Source organism: Callithrix jacchus, chromosome 6, assembly GCF_049354715.1.
Source record: "Callithrix jacchus isolate 240 chromosome 6, calJac240_pri, whole genome shotgun sequence".
Lineage (NCBI taxonomy): Eukaryota > Metazoa > Chordata > Mammalia > Primates > Cebidae > Callithrix > Callithrix jacchus.
In genome coordinates this window covers 58,795,869-58,816,051 of record NC_133507.1, presented here as the reverse complement: position 1 = coordinate 58,816,051, position 20,183 = coordinate 58,795,869, and the positions used below count along the sequence as shown (strand labels likewise).

The window sequence follows — 20,183 nt, the reverse complement described above, 5'->3', positions numbered from 1 at the left end:
GAGTCCCAAAGGTATCTGAAAGTCATGAAATCCAAAATCAAAGAGCAGTGCCCTGGTTTTCAGTATCTATTCCAGATAAATTCCCATTTATTACTGTTAGATAAAAGTAAGGTTACTGAGTAACTGAAAGGGGGCTTCTGGTGCAGAATCCAGGTTTTAATATTTAAAATAGAATGTTTAAGCCAGGTGCAGTAGCTCACACCTGTAATCCCAGCACTTTGAGAGCCAGAGGTGGGCGGATCACCTGAGGCCAGGCATTTCAGCTCAGCCTGGCCAACATGGCCAAACCTTTACCAAAAATATAAAATTAGCCAGGCGTGGTGGCCGGCATCTGTAATCCCCGCAACTTGGGAGGCAGAAGGACGAGAATTGCTTGAGCCGGGAGGTGAAGTTTGCAGTGAGCGGAGATTGTACCACTGAAGTCCAGCTGGGGTGACAGAGCAAGACTGTCTCAAAAAATAATAATAAAAATAAAATAAAACAATAATAAAATAGAATGTTTAGATCAACTAAATATTAACCTCAACCTCAAAATGTCCCATGTTTAAGAGGAGCTCACTCTCTGGCTATGAGTGAAGGAAAATGAAAACAGTAAACACTGTTAACATGAACACATCATGTAATACATAAACGCCATCAAGGGTTGTCTCTTTATGCGGCTTGTAAAGGCCACACTAATGAACACAGTGCCTCTATCACAGGCCTAATGACTGCTTCACTGTACAGGTAAAATTTAGACGGTTAACTTGAAAATAATTATCTACACACACACACACACACACACACACACACACACACACACACATAATGAAGTAGTCTTGTCACATGGCATATAACATTAGAATTCAGTTTTTGTGCTTTATTAGTATGAATTTAATAATTTAGGGATTGGTGATCATCTTTTCTGAAACTGGAAGGAATTTCATCAGTCTGGCCACTGGTTGTGCTTATGTCCTCCTTGGTCAGAGAAGCAACAGTGAGAAGGAAATTCCTCCTTGGCTTGATGGCATGTAGCGCTGGCAGATAGATTAAGACGTCAGGAGGATTAGGCAAAAAATTGGCATATGTTGAGACAAAGCACATGCAAGCACACACTCCCAAATAATTAAATACCTAAAATAGCTGCTGGAGAAACAAAACAGCCACACCAGAATGCTCCTCTCAAGGGCCTTACTCCCAAATTATCTGTGATTTGAAAAATAGCTTTCCTGGTAGGTTATATATTGTTGAAGATAACACATTTGTGTTGTTTGTTAAATATTTTACTGGAAAAGATCGTAAGAGGTCATTTCACCCAAACCCCTTAGTATAGTATAGAGATTAACCACTGCTTCCTTCCAACTCAATTCATGTTCGAGCCGCCTACCATGTACAGAGCAATGCACTAGAATGGTAGAAAGCCAAGGTGTAGCTGTAATTTTATGGATCTGGATTACACAACCCTCAGAAATATCATTCAGGTTGAAATTGCTAAAAATGTGGTTTTAAGGTTACATGGGAGAAGGAGAGATGAGCTGAGAAGGAAAATTGAAGACACAGTGCTATTCAGTGGGATGTGGCCTCTGAGCACTGAAAGTGGCCAGTGAGACTGAGGAACTATATATTTTAATCAGTGTCATTTTGAACGTCAGTAGCCATATGTCACTACTGGCTACCATATTGGGCAGCATAGTCTTACAGGACGTGAGATTTGCAAGGAGCTTGAAGGAAGGATAACTAGGAATTTGATAAATATAGAATATGACAATCCCAACCAAAACGCCAGTGCTGGTGAAACGGCATGGAGATAGGAAGGCATCAGTCATGGCCCAGTGAAGATCTATGGTATTGTTCTGTGGTACAATTGGATTGAAAGTGAGTAGTGGGTTAAAGTGAAAGATAAGGAAGTAAGTTTCTAAACTGAGCAGGATCGTGAATGCAAGCCTGAAGAATATATAATGAATTCCATATTCAATGGGGAACCATTTAAGGTTTTTTTGAGCAAGGTAAAAATAAATACGAGCTGCTTGGTGTTGGTGAAAGATAATCATCAGATAATATGGAAAATGGATGTGAGGGACATGGATAATATGGAACATGGATGTCTTGATTCCCTATTGCTATATAGCAAAACTCCCTATACTTAGTGGAGTAAAACGACAGCCATTTCATTGTGCTCATGGATTGTCTGGGTCAAGAATTTGGACTGTGCACAGAGAGGATGGTTCGTCTCTGCTCCATGATGTCGGGCATCTCAGCTAGGGTGGCTCCAAGAGCTGGAGGCTGGATCACCCAAAGGCTTCTTCTCTCATATGGTGGCTCCTGGGCTATACATTGGTTTGACCTAAAAAGGTGGGATATCTCAAAAGGGGTCCGCAGCTCATAGGTGAATTCAAAGATTTTCTTGTTTGCAATTGGTTAAGGAGGCAAAGCTTCATCTAAAAATTTGGAATCAGCTGTAAAGAATGTTAGCTCTGGCTTGTTTGTGGGTGTGACCTCCTCCAGGCCCCTCAGGTAGAAATTTGAAACAAGGAACAGAGGTTAGAGTTCAGTCCTCAGTTCCCCCTTACCTGACTGAGGTCTACATGCCAGTGGATCCATTTGGTGGGGTTTCAGGTTTCTAAAAAACAACTCAGGGACATACGTTAAGAGGTAATTTTGACCAGGTGCAGTAATTCATGCCTATAATCCTAGCACTTTGGGAGGCCGAGGTGGGTGGATCACGAGGTCAGGATTTTGAGAGCAGCCTGGCCAACATGGTGAAACCCCGTCCCTACTGAAAATATAAAAATTAGCTGGGCACGGTGGCAGGTGCCTGTAATCCCAGCTACTTGGGAGGCTAAGGCAGAAGAATCACTTGAACCCAGGAGGCAGAGGTTGCAGTGAGTGGAGATTGCACCATTGTACTCCAGCCTGGGTGACAGAGTAAGACTCCATCTAAAAAAGAAAAAAGGTTATTTTTAGATTCTACAGGGAACCAAACATTCTTATGATTCTAACTTCTTTGGCTATTGTTTTAAGTGATGATTACATTCTTGCTTATCAAGTTGCTCATTTACTTCTATGCTCTAGCCAGGTGCCTGAAATTACCCTTAAAGGAACTCAAGGTTTTCCTTTATTTCCATGCTTGGGGGTTCCTGCTCCATCTCACTACCATGATGTGTGTCTTAACCCTTAACAACTATGAATATAGGGCTGGGACTTAGGACCTGTTACAGCTGTCATAGAAAAAACAAGGGTACCACCACTGTACTTACTCGTAGGAACAGCAAAAACACAGTTCTTGCCTTATAACTGTTTACTTCTGCTTTCCAAATTTGGTATGCTGCATCTGATGGGTATGATCTAAATCATATATATGGAACCCTAGCTGCAAGGGAGTCTGGAAAATATAGTTTATTGTCTTCCAGCTCAAAAAGAGATTGGAATAGCTGAAATGAAATAATCTAAATATCTGCTACATTTGCTGATTATGCAGTTGCTTCATGTTCATTCCTAGTCTCCATTCCTAGACCCTCACTTCTCCTTTATGTCCAAAAACCAATGTGCTCTTTCTGCTTATTACAAACGCTAATTATGGTTTAGCCAATCTGGTCCCAGTTGTGATGGGGTTATGTCATTCAACCAACATTTACTGAGTTGCTACAATATATACTCCCTTGACCACCTCTCTCTCACACAACTCCCCAGTCTGTCTCCAGCTTGACCTTTCCCTAGAGTTCCAGCTCTGAATTACTAAATACCTCCTGGACATCTCCTCAGGAATGTCCCACCAGATCTTCAAAATAAATACATCCCCAGGAAACACCTCCTGTCTTCCCACTTTCCAAACCAATTTGTCTTCCCAAGATTTCCAATTGGTGTTTTTAAATTGGCTCAAGTTAAAACTGAGTTCCTGGCAGAACTGTGAATCAATTAAACTTCTTCTTTCCATAAATTACCTAGCCTCCAGTAGTTCTTTATAGCAGTGTGAGAATTGATGTAGGACTTTGCCTGTGTATCGGTCTGTTCTCACACTGCTATAAAGAACTACCAGAAGGGGCCGAGCACAGTGGCTCACACCTGTAATCCCAGCACTTGGGAGGCTAAGGTGGGCAGATCACGAGGTCAGGAGTTCAAGACCAGCCTGACCAACATGGTGAAACCCCATCTCTACTAAAAAAACAAAAATTAGCTGGACATGGTGGCACATGCCTGTAATCTCAGCTACTCGAGGCAGGAGAATCACTTGAACCTAGGAGGCAGAGGTTGCAGTAAACCAAGATTGCACCACTGCACTCCCGCCTGGGTGACAGAGTAAGATACCTGAGACTGGGTAATTTATGAAGAAAAGAGGTTTAATTGATTCACAGTTCTGTGGGCTAGACAGGAAGTATGGCTAGGCAGTCTCAAGAAACTTAAAATCATAGCAGAAGACGAAGGGGAAGCAAGCATGTCTTACCATGTTAGAGCAGGGGAGAGAGACCGAAGGAGGAAGTGCTACACACATTTAAACAACCAGATCTCATGAGAACTCACTGTCATGAGAACAGCAAGGGGGATATCTGCCCCGTGATCCAATCACCTCCCACCAGGTCCCTCCCCCAACTGTAAACATTGAGAATTACAGTTTGACATGAGATCTGGGTGGGAACACAGAGCCAAATCATATCAGCCTATAATCTCTGCCTCCCCACTTTTAAAGATCCTTACCTGTGAACCATCTGGGAGTTCAGGTGATAAGCTTTAGCTGTCCAGTCCTACTTGCTTAGCACCCTGCAATAAATGCCTCACTTTCTCTTGCTGCAATCCCAATGTCAATGTTTGGCTTTGCTGCGCTGGGTGGGCAGACCCAAGTTCAGTTTGATAACAGTAGAGATGGCATGAGTCTGAAGCTGGGCAGCTGTCATTATAGCTCTCCAGGAGGCAGGCAGCTTTCTGATGCCACAATTCCTCATCTTGGTGGGGGCAGCAGCTCCCTTGTCAACCTAAGTCTGAGATGTGGCATTGGGAGTCATCCCTGAAAGTTCAGTAATGATTCTGTTTCTTTTGCCCTCCAGTCATGCTGTAAGACATCAAACAGCTTTTTTTTGGAGGGGGAGACAAAGTCTCACTGTTACCAGGCTGGATTGCAGTGGTGCAATTTCGGCTCACTGCAACCTCTGCCTCCCAAATTCAAGTGATCATCCTGCCTCAGCCTCCTGAGTAGCTGGGACTATAGTACACACTACCACGCTCAGCTAATTTTTGTATTTTTAGTAGAGGCAGGGTTTCACTAAGGTTAGCCAGGCTGCTTGCAAACTCCTGACCTCAGGTGACCCACCCACCTTGGCCTCCCAAAGTGCTGGGATTACAGGCATGAGACACTGTGTCTGGCCTAGAAGTAAATATAATAAGTCCCTGTCTGTTTAAACCAGGTAAAATAGGTTCTGTTCATTATGAATGAACCCTAATGACACAATAAGCAAGAGACAAGCATGGATTCGGGTGCAGGTTCAGAGCCTCTTGTAGCAGTTATCTAGGAGAACCTTTAAATAACAACAAATGAGGAAGGTTTCAGGGAGCAGCCATGAAAAAAGCCTAAAAAGAGAGAAGAGAACAAAGGCAAAGGGGGATTGGAGCTGGTGCCCTGGACGGGAGGATCTGTACCTGTGTGTTTCTGCAGGGGAAGGAGGGCAGATCCAACCTGAAACTACACCATGACACTGACACCCAAATAAAAAGGGCATTGCCTCCTGAAGACCAAAATGCCCATGGGTAAGACGCTTGTCAGTCCTAAAGGAAGTAGAGATGATCTTTTAAATGGAAATGGGGACAGACGCCTGATATTAGTGTTAGTCTGTTCCCAGCTGTACCTCTAGAGATATTGGACTGATATTTATCTATATCCTTAAAATTGGTGCCTTGCATTTTCCAAGGTAAATAGCTGATTCTGTGTGCCCCCTGGTGGCTTGGGGCAGGGGGCCGGGCGGGGGGGGAAGAAAAGACTACTCTAGAAGTTAAGGAAGAGGTCATCATGGATCTGAACTATAATCCTTGAGGTCAAGACCCATATTTATCTTGGGTAAAACCAGATACCAAGCATCTCATGTGGGACCGACATTTTCACCATGAGGCAAATAATAAACAACAACCTGTAATGTGGCCAGTAAATATCCCAGACTCCATATTTAATAATGCCACCACAGACCCACATAGGAGTTAATTGTTTTTCCGATAATACAAAGAGATTTGCACTTACCCAGGGAGGTACTCTATTCTGATGGTTAAAAATGGCCCTCCGGAGTAACGTTACCTGCGTTAAATTCCAAGAACAAGATGTGGGATCTTGGGTAAATTACTCATCTGTAAAATAGAGTCATTGAGAAGATTCTGGGATATCCCATGCTGTGACTGGCAGCAGCAGCGTGGCTGTCCAGCCACACGGTCATGCAAGCACAATGGGGGAAAGAGCCTGTGTGTGCAGAGACAGCACACAGGCTGTGGCCCCCAAAAGACCACTACCAACAAACCAGAACAAACCTACAACCTCACCAGCCTGCCTCTCCGGCCCTAGTTAGCCAGCCCCCGCCTCCATCCAGGGGTGCTAGACTTAAGGGGTAGAAATGGGGGGGTTCAGACTTTATTTGTATTTCTCACTATATGACAATGTTTTTCACTGAATATTTGTTGACCTTGTATCAAAATTAATTCTCCTATATGTTAATGCATGCTTAATTTTATTACTATAATCTAGATCAAATTTTAAGAATTGTATATGTGAAACATTATTGCTTAGCCTAAAAGAAAGATTGATTGTATTCATTTCTTTTTAGGAAATAAATGCCATCACAGGTAAGTAACAGTACTCGGAGAATCTTTCCTTTCAATACTCGTGTTCCCTAGAAAAATGTTTACTGGAAAAATGATGAGGCTGGATGTGGTAGCTCATATCCATAATCCCAACATTTAGGGAGGCCAAGGCAGGAGAATCACTTAAGCCCAGGAGTTTGAGACCATTCTGAGCAACATAGGGAGACCCTGTGTCCACAAGGAAATAAAAAACAAATTAGCCAGGTGTGCCGGCACATGTGGGTGGTCCTTGCTACTAGGCAGGCTGAGGTAGGAGGATTGCTTGAGCCCAGGAGGTGGAGGTTACAGTGAGCTGAGATTGTACCACTGCACCCCAGCTTGGGTGACAGAGAGAGAACCTGTCTCAAATACTGTAGGTGAGACTCAGTTCTTTCACTCTGTGATTTCAAGGAGCCACCTTACTTCTCTGGGCCTGTGTCTTCATGAGTCACAGATAGTTGCCAGGCCCTTGCGCCGACAGTATTCTTCCCATGATTGTGGGACCCACCTGTGCTCCACATGGCCTCTCTTTTCCTAGTGCTGGATTCTAAACTCTCTGAGGGCACAGTGACTCTGTCTTGGGTCCTCTGCAGCACCTGGCACTGTGCCTGTGCTCACCTGGGCATTCCTCCACTGCACTGTCAAGATTTGTTTTTTGTGCCTAGAAAGAAAGATGTTTGACAGAGCCACAGCCTGCAAAGCCACAGTACTGAGTTTCTGCAGGTTCCTGCCATGACCTTAACTTCATGAATTTATTCGTGCCTTGATTCCTTCTCACATCAAGTGGTACTTGCTACAAGGTCATTTTGAAACATGAATATTAATGACTAAACCAAATAGAAAAATATATGCTTAATAAAGGAATTGTGGTGCTACCTTTTCCTAACATGTCTTTTGTAAGGAGGCCCTGTCTGTACCTAAAGATCATCCTTGTCCATGGCAGTGCTGTTGAAAGCAACTGTGCATGCTTAAGAAAAGCAGGTTTACTAGAGGACCTCCCTGTCATGGGAGGCACGTGGCACCCAGGGCTCCTTCCCCTGCTCCAGGTCACAGCACTCCTTTTCCTTACCTTCTTTTTTTTTTGAGACCGTGTCCTGCTCTGCTGCCCAGGCTGAGTGCAGTGGCATGGTCTTGGCTTACTGCAATCTCTGCCTCCTGGATTCAACGATTCTCCTGTCTGAGCCTCCCAAGTAGCTGGGATTATAGGCACCTGCCACCACGCCTGGTGAATTTTTTTGTATTTTTGGTAGAGACGGAGTTTCACCATGTTGGCCAGGCTGGTCTCAAACTCCTGACTTCAAGTGATCTGCCCACCTCCACCTCCCAAAGTGCTGGAATTACAGGCATGAGCCACCGCACCTGGCCTCTTCTTCTTACCTTCTTATCTGAGGGAATCCAAATGGCAGCAGAATGGAAGAGAAGGCAGGACTTAAACATGTGAGGCTTGAATGTGATTAGGTCAGGACGAGGCTCAGCACAAGCAAGTATACATGGCTGACCTGCCACCAGGTCCCTACTGCCCTTTGAATGTGCGACCACCCCTTTCACTCTCAGCAAAGACTGTGCTCTTGTCCTTTCAAATCAATAAAAAAGCAGCTTCTCCTTGAGTTTGTTTTGTTCCCCGCCCAGGTCAGAAGATATGTCCTGGGGCTATCCTTTCCCACCTATCCTGGCTAGGAAAAAGAAGTTCCTCTCCTCATAATGGAAACACCCACATTCTACTGCAGAACGCCAGTTTCTAGGCTCCCTACCTATCACTGCCCCCTTTTTCTAACATTTCCTTTTTACCATGTCCCAAAACACGAACACACAACTTTTTTCTTGCCCTGCTGTCTGTTCTCACTGATTTTTTAAACTCGATTCATCTGCCTTCTGTCCCCACCTCGGCTCTCCGAATGGACCCTCAAGGCTTCCTCTTGAGCAAATAGACTCCTCCTGTTGCTCACCACACGGCCCTCTCCACCGCCTTCCACAACCTGGGCAGGCACATTGGTCTTGCTCATCCTCCCACTCCTCTGCTCTGTGTTTTCTCCTGCCTCTCTCACTCTTTTTTCCTGGGTTGCTTTGATGGCTTCTATTCCTCTGTTCATCTTATATTTGTGTATTGTCTCCAAATCCTGTTGTAGCTTTTCTCTATTTGCTTGATCTCCACTCACTCTTTTGAGCTCCATTTTCAGCCCCGCCTACTTCCCAAAAGTTCTGTCTTTCCTTTAGTCCTGTCCCTCACACTCACTGCTAGTCCTGGCATTTACAGCTTTCTGCAGGCATTTCTTCATGTGTAGCTAGCCAAAATCTTAGATTCAATCACCCACCCTGAATTCAGTTCTTCTACTTAACTCCAAACTCTCCTTGTTCTCCTGCTTTTGTCAGCAACTGAGCTATTCCTTGTGCCTCACAGGCTAAAACCATAGGGTCCATTTGATTTGTATTATTATTATTATTTTGAGCTAGAGTCTTGCTCTGTCACCTAGGCTGGAGGGCAGTTGTGCGATCTCAGCTCACTACCACCTCTGCCTCCCAGGCTCAAGCAATTCTCCTGCCTCAGCCTCCCAAGTAGCTGGGATTACAGGTGCCCGCCACCATACCAGGCTAATTTTTTGTATTTTTAGTAGACATGGGGTTTCACCATGTTGCCCAGGCTGGTCTGGAACTCCTGACCTCAGGCAATTCACCCAACTTGGCCTCCCAATATGCTGGGATTATAGGCATGAGCCACTGTGCCCAGCTGTCCTTTTGTTGTTGTTTTAATTGTACTTCAGATTCTGGGGCACATGTGCACATCATGCAAGATTGTTGCATAGGTACATTCACAGCAAGGTGGTTTGCTGCCACCATCCCCCCATCACCTATACCTGACATTTCTCCCCACCCTTCCTCCCACTGTCCCTCCCCTAGCCCCACCTTGATTTGTTTTTAAACAGCTTTATTGAGATATAATTACATATCATATAATTCATCCATTTTATCTGTACCCTTAAATTTTTTAAAATATATTCACAGAGTTGGGCAACCAACACCACAATCGATTTGAGGACATTTTTACCCCCACCAGAAAGCCTTACCCATTGGCAGTCATTCCCTCTTTCCCCACCCCCAAGTCCCTGGCAGCCACTAACGTGCTGTCTCTGGATTTTTCCATTCTAGACATTTCATATACATGGAAACATACAATATGTGACTTTTGTGACTTTTTATTTAGCATGTTTTCAAGGTTCATCCATATTGTAGCATGTATCAGTACTTCATCCCTTTTTATAACTGAATGATATTTCTTTACATAGATGTGTCATGTATTATCCATTTATCAGGGAATGGACATTTAGGTTGTTTCCCACTTTTGGCTATTAAGAATAATGCTGCTTTGAACATTCATGTACAAGTCTTTGTGTGGATGTATATTTTCCATTCTCTTTGCATCTACCGAGCAGTAGAATTATAATTCCATGTTTAACGTTTTGAGGAATTGCCACATTGTTTTTCTTTTCTTTTTTTTTTTTTTTGAGACAGAGTTTCGCTCTTGTTACCCAGGCTGGAGTGCAATGGGGCCATCTCGGCTCACCACAACCTCCGCCTCCTGGGTTCAGGCAATTCTCCTGCCTCAGCCTCCTGAGTAGCTGGGATTACAGGCACGCACCACCATGCCCAGCTAATTTTTTGTATTTTTAGTAGAGACGGGGTTTCACCATGTTGACCAGGATGGTCTTGATCTTTTGACCTCGTGATCCACCCGCCTTGGCCTCCACATTGTTTTTCAATTGTTTTCTGTACCATTTTACATTCCTCCTAGCAATGTATGAAGATTCCAATTCTCCACATCCTTACCAACACTTTATCTTTTCTATAATCTAGTCATCCTAGCCAGGTGCGAAGCAGTTTCTCTCATTGTGGTTTTAATTTGCATTTCAGTGATGGCTAATAATGCTGGGTTTCTTTTCATGTGTTTATTGGCCATTTGTATATCTTCCTTGGGGAAATGTTTATTCAAATCCTTTATCCGGTTTTAAATTGGGTTGTCTTTTTATTGTTGAGTTGCATGGGTTCCCTTATTAGATATCTCATTTGCAAAGAATTTCTCCAATTCTGTGGGTTGTCTTTTCACTTTCTTGATGGTGTTCGTTAAAGCACAAAAGTTTTAAATTTGGTGAAGTTCGATTTACTATTTTTTCTTTCGTCATTTGTGCTTTTGGCATCACATCTAAGAAGATTTTGCCTGACCAAGGTCATGAAGATTTACTCCTTTGTTTTCTTCTAAGAGCTTTAGAGTTTAACTCTTACATTTAAGTCTATGATTAATTTGTGTGTGTGTGTTGTATGGAAACGATCCAACTTCATTGTTTTACATGTAGATATGTAGTTGTCCCAGCACCATTTGCTCAAAAGTTCTTCTGAGTTTCCCCTTTATTTAAAGTCTTATTCCAACCTGTCACCAAATTTTGCTCTTTTTCCCCTTTAAAATGGTGAGTCATCCTTTCACTACTACCACCAGTTTCCAGTCAAAACTTTCACCATCTCACATCTAGAAAACTGCATTTGCATCTATCCTTCCAGACTCTCTGCAAGCCAACCCTCCTAGGGAAGAAGCTTTCAGAAATGGAATTGAACTCACATTATTTACCTGCTCAAGAGTTCCTACAATAATGTATACGGCACAGGGGCAAACTCCTTGTTCTGACTTCACCATGTCCACACCAACAAATCAAAGGCCCAAAACTTCCTCTTGTTCAACTTCTCACTGAAGGAGGATTCTCTTTCTTCTGCCATCCCTTTCCCCTTCACCCTCTTCCTTTCTTTGCAATAAAATTAAAATTTAGTTAAAATTCTGTAGGTTCTTAAAGTCTCCTTCAAACCCCAGCTCCTTGATGAGGGGCTCACCTATCCTCTCTGACTTCCTCCTACATGTGTGCTCTGTGGCACCAGTCATTATGCAGATGATATTGGTATACACAATTCCACTCTACCATCCAACATCAGCAAGCATTTATTGAGCACCTACTGAAGTTCACAGCACTGTGCAGACAGGCCATGTATCGTGCAAATGCTGTTTCCTCCTGCCATCAAATGAGGGAGTAGAATCGGATGAGATTTTTAAAAATTCCTCCTAGTTCTACAACCAGTATTGTATACTGATCCAATCTGGAAGTTTAAACTTAAAATTAATTCAAGGATTCCAGTTAAGGAAATGGTCCCATTTCCGTGGAAACTAAAGTAGCTCGGTCACCAGGCTAGGTTACCAGCATTATGATTGCTTGTGACTGACTACTCCACCGTATTAATGATAAAGTGTCCCCGACTTGAGATGCTGGTGTTAGGGCACCTGTGATTTGATCTTCAGCTTAATCTGGGAGACCACCCCAAATCCTCAAAGTTAACTTAGAGTATCAGATTGCCATCCCTCCCCCGACCACCATAAAAAAAAAAATCTTTCAGATTGAAGAGGCAAAGTTTGATCCTTTCCTTGTTGAGAGATGAGAACAATAGCAGCTTTCCGCTCTAGCACAACTTCAAAAGGCTGCCGAGTAACTGCTCTGAGAATTCTTGGTTGTAGATGACTGAAGAAATGCATGGGCAGCCTCCAGCAATTCAGTGCCGCATTAGCACGGGGAAAATTCTGACCCCATCCTCCCAGAACCTTTAGTATAGCAAGGATTTAACTAGACAGATTCGGGCAATTGCAAAATTGAGCCTCCTTGGCAAAGAGGAGCAAGATCCAGCTGGTTAAGCAATGCCTTACTGTGAAAGGCCAAAGAATTAAGAATGTGTTGAAATTATCTAAATAATATCTAGATTTTTAGAAAATCAACTGGAGAGGGGTGACTATCTGATTGGATTTATACCAGAGGCGTGCATCCCTACTTGCTTCAAGAAAATGCCCGAGGCGAGGTACCAAGCTTGGGCTCGAAGTAGCAACCCGAGTTAATCCCAGAGCGCTCAGAGCTGGTCCGTCCCCTGCGCGTGTCGCTGCGGGTTCACCCACCCGCCTCTTCCTCTCGCAGGTGGCGTGCAGTCGGCGCTCGCTGCCCGCCCGCAAAGAAACTGCAATGCAAACTTCCCAGCCTCGGAACCCCACTGCTTGGAGAGCAGCTCTGCGGTGCCAGCCGCCTCCAGGAGACTGGTATTCAACCTCCCCGCCCCCCGCCACGGTTAAAGTTTGCTCCACATTCGCAGCTCCCACCCCACCCCCATCTCCGCCCCGAGGCAGGAGGACCGCAGAGGAGTTCTTGGGTCCACTGTGCGCAAACACACCCACCAACAAAAGAAAGCCCATTAAATCTTCCCTCCTGTGAACTCGCGCCCCAGCGGATACCTCTTTGAACTGACCCCCGCCCCCGCAGCCCCCGCGCTGTCTGGGGCGAGCCTGGCCCTCCCGGGCTTGCTCCCTCCCTCCCGGCTGCGCACTTTTGCTGCGCGCTCGGTCTTTGATGTCTCTTTACATTATGGCAGAGCAGCCACACGCTCTTCCCGGGCGCGGGGCTTTGTGTAATGGAACTGACATTTGGCCTTGATACCTGTATCTCTTGGTGATTGCAACAAATTTCTAAAATAAATACTGTACTTTGATCTCTCAGCATTGCATTTTTAATGGACGCTCTCAACATTACTTCATTAAGAACTTTTTTCAGGAGCTCCGAGGGCCAAGGGGGTTGGGGGAGGCTAAACTGCTATTCGGCAAAGTCTCCAAACTTCAGCTGCGGCCTGGGAGGACCGGAATCTGGGCGGGTTTTCACAAACGGAGATGAGGTCTAGAGCAGCCGACTGCGACCACTCAAGAGAGGTCCTACTGTGCGCTCAGCACAGTCCTAAAGACTTTGCATATATTAACTCTTAAACCTTCAGCCACTCTACTAGGGGCGCTATTGTAAGTCCCATTTTACAAATCGCAAACAGGTACACAGAGGCTGAGTACCTTGCTCGCCAAGGTCACCAACTAGCAAGTGGCAGGGCGGAAAAAACCTGTCTTCAGAGAGCTCAGACTCCGAGCTCTTAACCACCAAGCCACTATCTTTCACCCTATTGCCCATCATGGTGGTTTAATTGGCTAATTGGGGCATCTCAGAGAAAAAAGCTAATTCCTGTGACTATGGAGATGTAAAATGGCTCTTCTGGCCTTTTTGGTAAAGTAGCTATCAGATTCAACAAAAAGTGCTGCTTAGCCCGGCCCTGTCCGCCTCCCTGGGAAAGGGGGCTTCGAAGAGCTCAAAGGAGCAGGAGAGGAAACAAGCGCTAAGGTACCAGATCGCTTCGAGGGTGTGGGCATATGCCAGCGCGAGTGTGTGCCAAGGAGCTAGCCCTCGACTTGCATCCGGGAAAGGACTCCCTCGAGTTCCACCCTTCTCCAGGACTCGACCCCTGGACGGGAGCGTTGGAAGGAGCAGATCTGCCAGATCTCGGATGAAACCACTGAACTCTCTCCCCTTCTCAGCTCCCAGAATAGCCGACCTCATCTTCAGAAGCCAGATCGGGTCGGCCAAACTGTGGTCACCGATCTCGTTCTACAGGGGACAACTCGTTGGGGGACAAGGGGGCGTGCGAGTGCGGGATGTGCGAGGGACCCATTGTATTTGGGTCGCATGCAGCCCACCGGTCTTCAGTACGATGTTCCCATTCTGCAGGAGCGCCCTGGGCGTGCGAGAAGGTGGGTCTGGAGGCATCTCGTCCCGACCCCTGATGGAAGTGCGGAGGGCATCCTTATACAGCCCAGACTCCCGAGTCTGTTGGAGTTAGGCTAACCTCTGGCGCCGCATCGGGAGATGGGTCACCCAGTCCGTCCTCTTCCGTCAGTCGCCGTGCGGCTCCCGCGAGGAAGACGGGCAGAGAGGCTTGGAGCGAGCTGGTTCGGGACTCCCCCACGGCTGGTGGGCTGGAAAGTGGAGACCGTGTCCACCAGGAGACTGGTGAGGGAGAGGAGTAGGCCGAGCTCCGGCGGCCACTCCGCAGTGCGGTCTCGCAAGCCGGGGCCTCCAGGCCTCCATCACGGTTCACCGCTCCTAATGCCCCAGGGCGGTGAGAACCCGCGGCCCTCCATCCATCTCTTCCTCTTCCCCGCCCGCGCGCTCGTGGGAGGCAATCCCGGGGTCCGCAGCGCCAGGCAGGATGAACCCTGTGCCCTGAGCCAGGAGGAGGCAGGCGGCTGACAGTCCCTCCTCCTCAGGAGGTGAGCGGCCAAGGAGGGATGGGGGTCACCCAAGCCCCGGCAAGCGCGTCCCTGCCCAGGGCAAAGCACGCCCCGCACCTGGTGAGGAATTTTTTATTTCCAAAGGTGACAGGAACAAGTTTGTACTGACTTTTCTTTCCCCTTCGGGGGCCTCTCGTATGATTTGTGGTTTGTGGAACCACAACAACCAGGCTTCCTCGACCGCGCCTTACTTTTTTCCAGTAGTTCCTGGTCTGTCAGGCTTGCGAGAGCGCGTGCCGGCTTGGCGGAGCCCGGAGCGAGAAATCACCAGCAGCGCTGGGGCTTTCGGCGCCCCTGGCCCGGCCCAGAGCTCCTGGGCATCCAGGGTGGCCTGGGGAGAAGAGGGCGGGACAGCACAGCTTCTTCCCCTCGGGTGGGCTTGACGGGTCGCCTTGGGTGTCCTGCCAAGTTCAGCTTTGAGGGTATACGCGGCACGAGTGTTTTTCCCAGGTCCCCTCTTTGCAGAACTTGTGGCCTGCGGAAAACTTCCTGGTCACCAGCAGGAACGTCACACGAGAGCCCCTGTCGCTCATCAGGCGGGCGGCCCTGGAGCGTGCGCGCCACCCAACGCCGCGCTGGGCGGCCGCCCGGCCCCGCCCCGGGTCACAGCCTTGCCCCCGGCCCTACAGCGGTGGGCGGGGGGACACGCGGCAGGCCGGGCGCGATCGGTCCCACGCCCCACCGGAGAACTCGCTTGGGTCCGATGTGTGCGCTGGCGGGTGCGTGTGCGGCGAGGGTGCAGGGTGTGCAAATACAGGGGAAAGTTACACTCCTTCCCGTCTCAAAGTCCCGCGCCTGGAAGCCGAAGGCAGATTTTTCTAGAGATAACAAAGACACTTTGTCACTTTGGGCGCTGCCTTGGTGCAAATCTTTAAATTGCAAGTGTGTGTGTTGCGGGGGGTGGGGGGCGGGAAGAGTGTCTCGAGCAACCCAAGCGCGGGTCTCCAGGCGGCAAGGCCCCCTTTGATCAGGAAAATCCAATTATTTGTGTATATACATTTCCCACATAGTGATTACTTCATTAATTGTCCCGCCTTTATCTCCTCCCTTCCCATCCCCCCTAATAATCAGTTCTTTTATCCAGACCAACAAACACACCATAGGAGCTTTGTGGATTCAAAGGATTTGCTTTCGCTTCTGAAAGAGCCGCTATTCTTTGATGATTGGGTAGCGGCAAACTTCAAAGCCATAAATCTTCCCTCTGACTGGCTGGCGGCCCAGCAAAGTCCTTATCAAATTCTTGGAGGTGATCCTGAAGCGCTCAGACCGCGCGCGGGGCGAGCGAGCGGGGCGCTGCGAGGGGCGAGGGTGGGGAGGGCCCCAGCGCGCAGAGCGGGCTCTGGGGAGGCAGGCTGGGCGGCCGTTCGTCCTCGCCTTCGGGTGTCGATGCCTCCGCGGCAGCGCCTCGCTCCACAGCCAGCGGCCTGGAAGCCGTAGCCATGGCCGCGGTGGCCGTCCTCCGGAACGACTCGCTGCAGGCCTTTCTCCAGGTCAGGGCTGGGCCCGGAGGGGGCGGGAGAAAGGTGGAAGGGGCCCTGTCTGGTTCTCCCCCGGTACTCCGTGCAGCTTGAAATCTCAAAGGGAACCCCGCCGGTGGGTGCAGCTGGAGCCAGGCCTAGGGGTGCCCACGCCAACTTCACACCTAATCTGGTGTCAAGAGTGTGGCCTTTGCAGGAGGGACGCATGGATCCGGGATTGTTCGGAGGTACCCGGCTGGCTGAGAACACGACCGGAGCTCGCCCTGCTGGGCCCTCCTGCTGATTTCATCCTGGGGCGGGCGGGGGAGGAGCGCGAGGACTGGAGAGCTTAAAAGATGGGAGGGAGGGCGGCTGGGAGGCCGGGTTGTGGGTGTTTCCCGACTCTAACTGACCTCGTAGCCCGGAGTGGCCTGTCGGATGCCTCCCCCTCCCACTTTGCGCCTGCTTCCTCTAAGGCTGGATGGCGTCTCAGTGCACCAAGTAGTTTAGAAAGAAGCGCTCTCGTGCCCCACGTTCAGGTAGCGCAGGCTCCAAAAGTTTCCTGCGGCCGGTGGGTGCGTGTGTGGGGTGCGGTGGCGGGGGAGGGACTGCCGCGGCGGAGGAGGGACAGTAGTATAATAGCGGGCGCGGGGGCGGCGGGCAGGCCGGGAGTCGGCCCTTGGAGCTAACCTTTTGTCTCTTCTCTGCCCTCCCTCTCTGCGTATGCAGGACCGCACCCCCAGCGCCTCCCCGGACCTGGGCAAGCACTCGCCCCTGGCACTGCTGGCCGCCACCTGTAGCCGCATTGGCCAGCCGGGCGCGGCGGCGCCCCCGGACTTCCTGCAAGTGCCCTACGACCCCGCGCTGGGCTCCCCTTCCAGGCTCTTTCACCCGTGGACCGCCGACATGCCGGCGCACTCGCCGGGCGCGCTACCACCCCCGCACCCCAGCCTGGGGCTGACGCCGCAGAAGACTCACCTGCAGCCGTCCTTCGGGGCTGCGCATGAGCTTCCGCTCACGCCCCCCGCCGACCCCTCCTACCCCTACGAGTTCTCGCCGGTCAAGATGCTGCCCTCGAGCATGGCGGCTCTGCCAGCCAGCTGTGCGCCCGCCTACGTGCCCTACGCCGCGCAGGCCGCGCTGCCACCCGGCTACTCCAACCTGCTGCCCCCTCCGCCGCCGCCCCCCCCGCCGCCCACCTGCCGCCAGTTGTCACCCAATCCGGCCCCCGACGACCTCCCGTGGTGGAGCATCCCGCAGGCAGGCGCCGGGCCGGGGGCCTCCGGGGTTCCGGGAAGCGGCCTCTCCGGCACCTGTGCCGGGGCCCCCCACGCGCCCCGTTTCCCCGCCTCTGCGGCCGCTGCTGCTGCAGCCGCCGCCGCCCTGCAAAGAGGCCTCGTGTTGGGCCCGTCGGACTTTGCGCAGTACCAGAGCCAGATCGCCGCGCTGCTGCAGACCAAGGCCCCCCTGGCGGCCACGGCCAGGAGGTGCCGCCGCTGCCGCTGCCCCAACTGCCAGGCGGCGGGCGGCGCCCCTGAGGCGGAGCCGGGCAAGAAGAAGCAGCACGTGTGCCACGTGCCGGGCTGCGGCAAGGTGTACGGGAAGACGTCGCACCTGAAGGCGCACCTGCGCTGGCACACGGGCGAGCGGCCCTTCGTGTGCAACTGGCTCTTCTGCGGGAAGAGCTTCACGCGCTCGGACGAGCTGCAGCGGCACCTGCGGACTCACACGGGCGAGAAGCGCTTCGCCTGCCCCGAGTGCGGCAAACGTTTCATGCGCAGCGACCATCTAGCCAAGCACGTCAAGACTCACCAGAATAAGAAGCTCAAAGTTGCTGAGGCCGGGGTTAAGCGGGAGGACCCGCGGGACCTGTGAACCCTCCCCGAGGTGGATCCCCTTCCCAGCACCTCTGCGGGAGATCCGGGGATCTATGGGCAGCTGGCGGAAGGGAGACTCACCAAACGGACTCTCTCCGTTGCTTGCCGCCCAGAATGGAGCCAGGCCCCCAGCTTCCCCGGCCCTCGGACACGGGGACCCAGTTTCCAGGAGCCGGGAAGTAGGGTTGGGACCTGAAGCATTTGGGTCATGATTGGGAGTTCTGCCCTACGCTAGGGCGGTTCCAAACTCTAAACCGTTCCCACCGTCTGGGAGACCTACAGTTTTGGGGGACCACCCTGGGCTGGCCTTGTATATAGGAAACGCTGCTGAATTGAAGCGGAAGGAACTTGGGAGATTGGAAACAGTGCTCGGGTTTTCGCTAGGACTGGTTTGAGCTTTGTACAGGTTATTTAATAGCTTTGTTAAAAATAATTATAATAATTATAACAATAAAAATGTTACTTTTGTCTTCAGCTCCATGCGGAGCTACAGCATGATATGTCTCTGTAAAGTGATCAGCAGTTGCAGCGTGAAAATAAATACGTTAACTCAGGGGTCACTACAGGAAGACCCCACTGAGCTGGTCTCATTTGATCTTTTCTTCTGGGAGGCTGTACTAAGCGGTTGGGTTTCACCCGGAATTTGATGGTTCCTATAGTCTGCCTTTGTCGGAGGCTTCTTTGGTTTGGAAGGGTCTGGGCAAATGTGTTTGGTTCAGGAATGGAAGAAGGCAGGCAATTCGGTTTTGTGGCAAAGAGGAAGGGCAAGAGTTTTCCAGTCACAGCTTGAGTTTCTCATGCGGCCTTAGGACTTCACCTGAGACTGTTTCTCTGCCACGTTTGTTTTTACCTGGGGAATTCCTTGTGGCTTTCCATTTGTTGGTACTCTCGGGACAGGTCACAGCCGGCTATGCTGGTGTGAAGAGAGGTATTAGAGGTGCAAGGATCTGTTCACAGGTGAGACTTTGTGGAGAGGCACAGAGAAACTGGGGACCCTTGACCAGGTTGGTCTTTGCCTGGGAAAGAACCAAGAAGATAGCTTTCCAGGCGTCACTCCTGTATTTCAGTCCCATCAAGATACCCAGTGTTGTCTTGCGTGTTTTCTTCTTAATCTTGCTGTGGAAATCTTAACAAGTCTTACTTCACAGTAATCACCCAGGGATTTCTGGTTAGGCCAGGACGTTTAGTTCTATTTTGTATCTTTGAATTTTATTATGTTTTTAATCATTGAAGTAGTCCAAGATTTTTCTCAGGGAAGAGCCAGGAATACTCATAGTTTGGAAATGTGGAAATAGGGTATTTTTTGTCTAGGTGTCTCGCCTTTCTCTAAAAGTTGAAGTTTTGAAGTTTACAAATGTTTTGTGTCTAAACTTAACTCCTTGATGTTTTATAATATTTGAGTTTTTAAACCTGTAACTGAACCTTTAATCAGCAGTTAAATCTTCTGTTTTAAGATTAGTAAAGAACAGAAAATGTTCTAAATTTTATTAACATGTTAAGCTAGAATCATTAATGCCAAATTTTGATAGAGCCAAATAATCTTTTCATTAAAGAAGTTACACAAATTGATAGGATTTTGCAGTTTACAAACTGCTTTTACCTTGTCTTTCCTTTGAAGTCAGACTGAAGGATCAGTTTTTAAAAGCTTTAAGGGTTGTTCTTGAATCTTATATTAAGTAAAACACAAACATCAACATAATTGAGATAAGAATTACTTTTATATTCCTAAGAGATAGCATTTTTATTCTGGAACTTGGGACAAGGTAGTAAATGAATATTAGATTCATGGTGGCAATATGCCTTAGAATAAGAGATATTGGAACTATTTAATGACAAATTAGAATGTGAGTCTTCATGGTTCTTTACCCAGGAAGAGAAGTTTGGGTT

At 48.7% G+C, this 20,183-nt stretch overlaps 1 protein-coding gene, 1 long non-coding RNA gene and 1 pseudogene across 6 annotated transcripts; 1 reads left to right on the top strand and 2 right to left on the bottom strand.

Moving 5' to 3' along the window:
- Positions 1-835: 835 nt before the first annotated feature.
- On the bottom strand, positions 836-17,544 carry LOC144576645 (uncharacterized). The gene is made up of 4 exons (XR_013518886.1): positions 17,398-17,544; positions 6,200-6,253; positions 2,550-2,610; positions 836-1,016 (listed from the first exon to the last, which is right to left on the bottom strand). It is a non-coding gene; the product is annotated as an uncharacterized LOC144576645 (long non-coding RNA).
- On the bottom strand, positions 9,965-15,562 carry LOC100396181 (uncharacterized; annotated as a pseudogene). Its single transcript, XR_013519230.1, has one exon. The product of XR_013519230.1 is annotated as an uncharacterized LOC100396181 (transcript).
- SP5 (Sp5 transcription factor) lies at positions 9,971-18,876 on the top strand. Of its 4 annotated transcripts, XM_078327419.1 has the most exons (3): positions 16,226-16,452; positions 16,840-16,990; positions 17,149-18,876. In XM_078327419.1, the coding sequence occupies exon 3, from the start codon at positions 17,326-17,328 to the stop codon at positions 18,292-18,294; it is 969 nt and encodes a 322-aa protein (XP_078183545.1). In that variant the 5' UTR covers positions 16,226-16,452; positions 16,840-16,990; positions 17,149-17,325; the 3' UTR covers positions 18,295-18,876. The 4 variants fall into 4 exon arrangements, with proteins under 4 accessions (XP_078183544.1, XP_078183545.1, XP_002749411.1 ...); XM_078327418.1 differs by lacking the exons at positions 16,226-16,452; positions 16,840-16,990 and adding an exon at positions 9,971-14,422; XM_002749365.6 differs by lacking the exon at positions 16,840-16,990.
- Positions 18,877-20,183: the final 1,307 nt, after the last annotated feature.